The sequence below is a fragment of the Oryzias melastigma genome, linkage group LG4 (assembly GCF_002922805.2).
Source record: "Oryzias melastigma strain HK-1 linkage group LG4, ASM292280v2, whole genome shotgun sequence".
In the NCBI taxonomy this organism is placed as follows: Eukaryota; Metazoa; Chordata; class Actinopteri; order Beloniformes; family Adrianichthyidae; genus Oryzias; species Oryzias melastigma.
The window spans coordinates 11,853,616-11,861,990 of NC_050515.1; the positions used below are offsets into that span (position 1 = coordinate 11,853,616).

Here is an 8,375-nt window from a genome sequence, read left to right on the forward strand (position 1 = left end):
CGGCTGTGTGTTTATTACTCACAGCATAGACAGAATACGACCCTTTGCAACTTAATTTGAAAAAAACACATGTGGCTTTTTATGAGATGCCGTTTGAGACGTAATTCATACTTGCTTTCATACACACTATCAAACTCTTTCATTCACACTATCAAACTCTTTCATACACACTATCAAACTCTTTCACGCACACTATCAAACTCCTTCATGCTTTTAGTAAAAATATCCTAATAATGTTCAGCCTTGAGCTTGTAGAAATGTCTATTTCATGTCTATCATGACAGTTATTTTCTGTTTAGTGTCAAACAATAAAAAAATCCACTAAGATTTCTTTGACTATTCTGGTATTTAATTGAGACTTCTGACTGTTTTGCACTCATTTTTCATTAAAATGTGTTTCCTAAAACTATCTAAAGGAAATAGACGAATTCAATTAAGTAAAGCATTTATGTTTTTAACGTGTCCCAAACAGAAACAGAGAAAGTCGTGCAAAATCCCAGAAGACTTTAAATAGCATGATTGTTTAGGATGAGTGATGGACAAAATCTATAACTCTGGAAAAGGAGAACGCACCACATTCAAATAAATACATACAAACATCCTGAACCAATTTAAAAACAGGATAGTTGAAACTTAGATGAGGTCCTGCAAAACACAACGATAGTTGATACATTTGTTATGCTTGTAAGCAGTTTATCAGTTTGGCCTTTGTTGAAAAATGGTCTCACTTTAGTTGTTAATAATGCTCACTAAGTATATTAATACGCCTTTTTCAGCTTAGTGTGCTAATAAATGTCTTACTAACACCCTTTGAACACATTAATAGTGTTTGTTAATGTGTTAATAAAGCTTGTTATGCAATCTTATTGTAAAGTGTTACTAAATTGGGTAAAAATAAAATAAAAGGAGTATGATGATTTATAGATATTTAAAGACTGTAATGTATCATGCACACCTGCCTGTTCAGTACAAATTTCAAGGACTGAGGTGAATTTGGTATTTGTTGCATGTTTTAGAGCTTGTTTGATTTGGAAATTATGGCCAAAACAAAATGTAGGTGAAAGTTATCTCCTCTTACAAAGGGATTTGTGAGTATCAAATGATGAAAAGGATAATGAAGTAAACAGGAGTCTACGAGGAATCTACTAACCCCTTTCATCCTATATGTTGCTAATTAACAACAAGCTATTAAATCCAGGACTCCACTTAATTTAGAATCACCTTGAATAATCATTAAAGATTTCTTTATATACCGTATTTTCTGGACTATAGAGTATTCTATTAAAAAAAAAAAAAGATATACAGGCCAGTCCAGGCAATAAGTCGCATATACAGTATCTATGTTGAAAAATGTGATATTTACAGCATGTACAGAACGATTTTGTACTGTAAATGTACATGTATGTGCCTGCCGCCTCCAATGTCTCTCCATAGATTTAATGATGCTAAGCTTGCACTCAGCAGCGCAGTTTCCTTCCAGGATAGCAATTTAAATTTAAATTTTGCATCACACGAACTTTCCATGATAAAGGGACGAGGACTTGAAAATAATAAACGGTTAGTACTTTGTCGTGTGTGTTTTTTGCTAAAGAGAAAGTAGCGTATGCTATTCTTCTCCGCATTGACTTTTGATTCTAATTCCACTTACAGCACCCCTAATGCTGGAAAAAAAAAATCCACAGAATTGCTGCACCTTTGTATAAGCAGCATGGTTCAAAACCTTGGAAAAAAGTAGTGGCTTATAGTCCAGAAAATACAGTAAGTGGAAATAAAGACAGACAAGAATGAGTTAATGAAGACATAATTCATCTATGCTCACAAATACACCATAAAAAGAATGCAAAGCATTTTTACCACACCAGCAAACACTTTTGACATTTTTTTTTCAAATGTGTCCTTTACTGATTATTTGTTACCTTAAGTCAGGGGTCTGCAACCTGCGGCTCATGTGGCTCTTTTATTTCTCCATGATTGCTCTCTGGCTGAAGAAAAATAATTAAAAATAATAGTAATTAAAAAAATAGAGTTTACCTTCTATTTTAGCAACATGCTAACATTTTTTACTAGTTTGTTGTCTACTGGAGTTTTTAGGCGAAATTATTTCAGCACATATTTGACTAATTTAGTTTTCTGATGAATTTTATGCTAATTTAGAGTTTAGCTAATATTGTAGCAAAATCCTGATGTTTTCAGCTAATTTGTTATCTACAGAAGTTTTTCGGGATAATTAAGAACTTACCTTCTATTTTAGGAATATGCTAACATTTTTAACTAATTTAGTTTACTGAGGAATTTTAGGCTATTTTTGGAGTTCAGCTAGTAATTAAGCAACAAGCTAGCTTTTTTTTTGGCTAATTTAGCCTCTGAGTTTTTTATGCTAAATTGGAGTTTAGCTAATATTTGAGCATATGCAAATATTTTGTCTATTTTTTATCTACTGGGGTTTTTCGGCTAATTTAGAGTTTAGCTTATGTTTTAGCAACATTTAGGCTGATTTAATTTACTGAGGAATTTTATGCTAATTTGGAGTTCAGCGAGTATTTAAGCAAAGCAATTTGGCCTATGCTAACTAAAGGTTAAAAGTAAGAACTTTTAAAAAATCAAATTTTGAGACATGTTAGTTTCTTTTTTGAGTATTTTTTGCTTTTGTTCGTGCCAAAATACTCAGCAAAATTTACATTTATTGAAAAAACAAAGCAAAAAAAAAAGGTCGTGAGTGCAAATCCAAACTTCTTAAAGGCTAAAGTAAGTCCATGCGGCTCCTTCTAGGTTTTGAACAGTAGCCCAAATGGCTCTTTTACTGTTAAAGATTGCCAACCCCTGCCTTAAGTGATCCTCATGAAAGATCACTTTTATGTTTCATCATAATCCAGCATTTAATCTTTAGTTCTTTTCTAAATTGAAACATTCTGACCATTGCTTGCATTTTGATAATTCTGTACAATACCATTTTATTTGGAACCTTCAGTTGTATATATTCATTAAAAAAAATCTAAACAATAAAATACATTTGACACAGCGGCCTTTAGTTTTAAATAAAACCTTCAGCAGACTTTTATAGATGTTTGGGTTGAAAGATCACATTTGTTTCTTACATCACTTCATCTATTGTTGATTTGCCTGGCACTCACTGGTTCGTCTCTGGCACTGTTGTGGTGAGCCTTCACCGCTCCCGAGTCACACACTGAGGTCAAACACGTTACCTGTGGTTTATGCTTGTGTCTCATGAAAACAAGATGAAAATCATCTCATCTGTTTGTGTTCTCACATCATTTGTTTGGGGTTTTTCCCGCGTCATGCTCCGGTTATGTATGGGCGGGCTGCAGAGATTCAGTTTAGTCTTGCAAGAGTTGGTGAGTATCAGGTATGCTTTCATTTTTCAGCATCTTAAATCAGCACAAATTGTGATCTTTACCCATTAGGTGTCGAAGAAACTCTGGACAAAAGTAAGAAAAAAAAAAGATCTATGTCAGCATCATGGCATCCTGCAGGACTGCACACAAGGTAAAGGGTCTTCTTCATCCTCTGGTTGAATGAAACAGGAGGTAGACTGTTTAAAAAATCTGTCTCTTTATCTGCTACTCATAAAAAATCCCTCTTTTCTTTACTAGTTGCATCTTCCTTCAATGCCCACCTTGATTCTGTTCATGGTTTTAATGCCAGGTCAGTCTTGACACTATGAAGGTATAGAAAAAGGCTATTTTACACAATTTGAACACTTTCAGCCTAATTCTCTCACCAGCTCCGTGCTGCACCTTCAAGCTGAACTGCTCCAATCCAGACCTGCCCAGCCTGTTTCAGGCTCTGACTCCCGTCTTTAACCTGAACTCTGTGAGACCTGTAATGGACACCAACACTCCCACCGACATCTACATGTACTTCACTTTGTATGGGATCCTTGGAGTGGTACGTCAAAATAAAAACAAGTTAGATAGTATTTGTGAATAACAAACACATGTCTGTGTATAAACTCTTCTAAAAACTTGGTAAAAAACAACATCTGGAACTGTTAAACAGATAAATTATCTTCATAAAATCAACACATTCATTACATCATAAGTACAATAATGACAACAGCATGTGAGTGAATGTCCCTCTCTTTCAGGATGAAAAGGCACAGCTCCTTGTAACCTACATTTGGTTGCACTATGTAAGAGTAACCATCATTTAAAAGTCTGCTTGAAATGTGTGCTTATGACGGAAAAAGTCTGACCCCTGTTTGGTTGATGTAGTGGTGGGTGAACGAGTTCATCAGCTGGGACCCCGTCCAGTGCGGCGCGGACAAGATAACACTTCCAAAGGAAAAATTCTGGCTTCCAGATATAGTAATCAATGAGTTGTAAGTAGAATTTTGATGTGATTTATTGAATTCCATCAGCTTTCTGCATAGATAACATATAGTTGTTTGAATTATTCACTTATTTTTGGGGGGTAAGGTGTCTTAAAAATGTATCATATGTATTATGTGATTTAACTTTTCATTTTTTATTTCAAAATATTTAACTGAAATGACCTTTTATCTAGAGCAGGGGTCTCCATTGTGGCTCTCTGGTTAAAGAAAAATACAAAGCTTTTAGTTTAAAAAAAAGTTACTGTAAAGTAAAGTTTTTTTAAAAAGAAAAATAACTTCCATCATGGTTTGATTATCCAGAACTAAACATTTTTGACAAATTCCTATGTTTTAAGTGTGCCTCGTAGTTCAAAAAATACAGTTAATTAGCTTTGTTTTAATTTTAGAAAGGTAGATTTGTGAATTTATGGACAAGAAGCACCACAAACGTTATTTTTTTTTTTTTTCATTGCTGACATTACACTAACTACCACTTCATTGAAATGATCTTATGTGACACAGGAAGTCTTTTATTTTGAAAGTAAGGTCTTACAAACCTCTGTTAAAAGTTAAAAATTGTTTAGATATTTGTGAAAAAAATCTATTTTCTCTTAAAGTTGTTTTAATTATGCCAAAAAATCCTAATTTATTTACATTTTTCATAAAAATAGGAATAGCATAAATACAAAGTCTTATTTTTCTAAAGGATGTGTGGCTCCCAATGGATTGCGGTTAGTGAGAAATTGAAAAAAAAAATGGCTTCTTAAGTGTTAAAGGTTGCAGACCCCTGATCTAGAGCATTTTAATTACTCTAGTTATATTTGGATTTTTAGTTCAATCATAGTTTTACTTTGAAAGGTAAAACTCTTATTCCAGTGATTTTCTATGATTAATGATTTTCTGTTTCTGTATTTGAGTGTTTGAGCGAAACTGACTTTGAGATCATTGAAATATATGCTTAATTTTTTTATTCTTCATTTTCCATCTTTGTTTTTAGCTGGTCTGCTCTAATTTCTTTTCTCCTCTCTGGCAGTATGGAGGAAAACAAAGCACCGACGGTCCCGTACGTTTGCTTGTACAGTGATGGGACCATTCATGATTCTCTGCCTGTCAAAATTGTGAGCTCCTGTAATCTCAACATTTACACATTCCCGTTCGACATACAAAACTGCAGCCTCACTTTCAACTCTTACATTTACTACGGTGAGTGACGTTTTAAAACTAAATCACAGATGAAATAAATTAGCTCACTTTTTCCTATTTTACCATCAAACAAAGTAAGTACCATGGTGTACTAAACTGATGGAGTATTTGAACTGTTTTATTAAGTTTTCCCATTTTTCTTTTTGTTTCCTCAGCTATGGACATAAAGATTTTCAGTGGGAGATCAGCTGAACTAATCACAGAACTCTCAAAAAATGTGATGACCACCAAGGGTGAATGGGAACTGCTGGACATAGCGGTCCTCAAAAAATACGTCAATGACACGTATGACCTTTACACAGACAAAATTCAATATGATGTAAGTGGATTGAAGAAAAAGGGTTAATTGCAGTAAAAGAAAAGGCTTTAAAGTGAGTTTAGGTCAAGGGTTGTGTGTGTGGCTAACCACAACCAAGCAAGGTTGTGCATTTATTTGTTATACAGTTGTGCTCATAAGTTTACATACCCAGGAAGAAATTGTGAATTATATATGCTATTTTTCAGAGAATATGAATTACACAAAAAAATCCACTTAAACAACAGAGTTACCACTTTTTATCTTGTATTACCCTTTTGGATAAATAATAGCTTGAAGTCTCTTGTGGTCGTTGTGGATGAGGTTATTTACTTTCTTTAATGGTAAAAAAAAGCCCATTCTTCTTGGCAGAAAACCTAAAGTTCCTTTAAATTCTTGCTAAAACTGCCAGTTTGAGATCTCCTCAGAGTGGATCAATAATATTGAGGTCAGGAGACTGAGATGGCTTCTCTACAACCTTCACCTTATTCTGTTGTAACCAATGACAGGTGGACTTGGCCTTGTGTTCTGGATAATTGTCATGTTGAAGCGTCCCATACTCATAACCCATAGCCTCCAAGCTGAAAAGTGCACGTTTTCCTCCGGTATCATCTGATAATGTTCTGCATTCATATTGCCATCTATATGAACACTTCCTGTAGCTTTGTAGCTCACAAATTCCCAAAACATCAGCGGTCTGCCTCTGTGTTTCACAGTTGGAATAGTGTTATTTTCATCATAGGTCTTGTTGACTCCTCTCCAAATGTACCGTTTATGGTTGAGGCCAAAAAGTTCTAATCGCTCTAAATTACTTCCAGAAGTTTGGAGACTGGCCCCTATGCTGTTTTGTGTATTGTAAGCAAGCTATTTTGTGGCTATTGTCGCATTGTCAGTTCCTTGGATTTCTTCTTATATCCATTTCTTGCTTTGCACAGTTCAGTTACCTTTTCCCGTAGATCATTTGACAGCTCTTTAGCTTTCCCCATAGCTCAGGAACCAGAAATGTCAGTGCAGCAGGGGATGAAGGATGCAGGGGTCTATTGCTCGTGTGTCAAAGTCAAGGCCCGGGGGCCGGATCTGGCCCTCCAGATCATTTTATTTTATTATTGATGTCTCAATGTTATCTAGCGCTCATTTCTAACATGTATAATTTTGACAAAGTATATTTTTATGGAGAGTAAAATATTGAAAGTATTTTAAGGCTTAAGTTGATTTATTCTGGAATAATATTCCTGCCTTTTTATTATTTATTATAATGCTAAACATGTACGGTTCTAAAGTTTTAAAAATTAGCATTCTGCTAGCTTTTTGGACTATTTTGTCATTTACTCAAATTTTTTAGGCTGTTTTGGAGTTTAGTTAAATTTTCAGCTACATGCTAGCTGTTTTGGCTAACCTAAGTTTTTTTGTTTGTTTGTTTGTTTTTCTGAGAGATTTGTCGTGGGTCCATTCTCTGTCTGTTCTTCTGACTTCAGATCACGGTCCGGCGCCGGTCCACCATGTACGTGGTGAACCTCCTGCTCCCCAGCTGCTTCCTGATCACAGTGGACCTCTTCAGTTTCCTGCTGCCTCCACAGAGCACGGACAGATCCTCCTTCAAGATGACCCTCATTCTGGGCTACACCGTCTTCCTGCTCCTCATGAATGACCTGCTGCCCGTCACAGGAAACAGCATTCCTCTCATAAGTCCGTTTTAAACATAATCTGCAGTCCTATTTTGAATAGAGTTATGCTGATAATATTTATTTATTTTTTTTGCTCTAAATAGAAAATAATTCACATGCTAACATTTTCTGTTTGCACATTTATTTTCTCTCTCTGTTAGACGTGTTCTTCACTCTGTGTCTGGCTCTGATGGTGGCCAGTCTGCTGGAAACCATCCTCATCACCAACCTGCTGTGCTGCACAGCTGACCTCCCTCCTGTCCCTCGCTGGCTCAAAGTGCTTGTCCTGAAGATCCTGGGCTTTATTGTGTGCATGCCACGAAAGAAAAAAAGAAAATCAGGCATGTGTCCGATACATTAATGAGAGTCTTTAAAATTCAATAGTTCTGTGGGTACAAAGCACCACATCCAGTGGCGTCTCTTTACCTGGAGACTAGAGTTGACGATGCCTGTCAGTCACTTTCCAGTGAATGTTTGGGTTCCAGCTGAAAACATAAAAAACATTTGAAAACTAGACAGAAAAAATCCACTCCAATCATCTTTTGATCTATAGTAAAAGCATTCCCTGTGACCTTTTTTAATATGATTTGGCAATTTTTTGCCAAAAAAAATTGGAGAACAGCCTTTTTCTAGGGCTTAATTTAATGAGATTCACCTCTGAGTTGTGCACATTGAAAAACCCCGCCCCTCTTCCCCTCACCATTGCAGACCAGAGCATGAAGCTTGGTGTCCACCTAACATATTTTCTGTCACAAATAAGCTCTTTTTAAATCTGCATTTTTTTGTCTCCCCCTCTTTTACAATTTAAATTAAGAAATACACAGAAATTAGATAAATTTTCTTAATATATGTCCATCGTCAAAAAATGACACAATAACATGTC

At 35.4% G+C, this 8,375-nt stretch overlaps 1 protein-coding gene across 1 annotated transcript; it reads left to right on the forward strand.

Moving 5' to 3' along the window:
- The first annotated feature begins 2,873 nt into the window (after positions 1 to 2,873).
- On the forward strand, positions 2,874 to 7,982 carry LOC112150718 (5-hydroxytryptamine receptor 3A). Its single transcript, XM_036211517.1, has 7 exons — positions 2,874 to 3,906; positions 4,106 to 4,150; positions 4,233 to 4,339; positions 5,364 to 5,533; positions 5,689 to 5,852; positions 7,304 to 7,514; positions 7,654 to 7,982. Exons 1-7 carry the CDS (start codon positions 3,844 to 3,846, stop codon positions 7,851 to 7,853), a joined length of 960 nt encoding a protein of 319 aa, XP_036067410.1. The 5' UTR covers positions 2,874 to 3,843; the 3' UTR covers positions 7,854 to 7,982.
- Positions 7,983 to 8,375: the final 393 nt, after the last annotated feature.

What these genes read in the sequence shown, in the direction of transcription:
- LOC112150718 (XM_036211517.1), top strand. Translation starts at nt 3,844, where the DNA reads ATGGACACCAACACTCCCACCGACATCTACATGTACTTCACTTTGTAT. An exon ending in TGTATGGGATCCTTGGAGTG is followed by an intron (nt 3,907 to 4,105) that starts GTACGTCAAAAT and finishes CCTCTCTTTCAG; the next exon opens with GATGAAAAGGCACAGCTCCT. An exon ending in AAACAGCATTCCTCTCATAA is followed by an intron (nt 7,515 to 7,653) that starts GTCCGTTTTAAA and finishes TCTCTCTGTTAG; the next exon opens with ACGTGTTCTTCACTCTGTGT.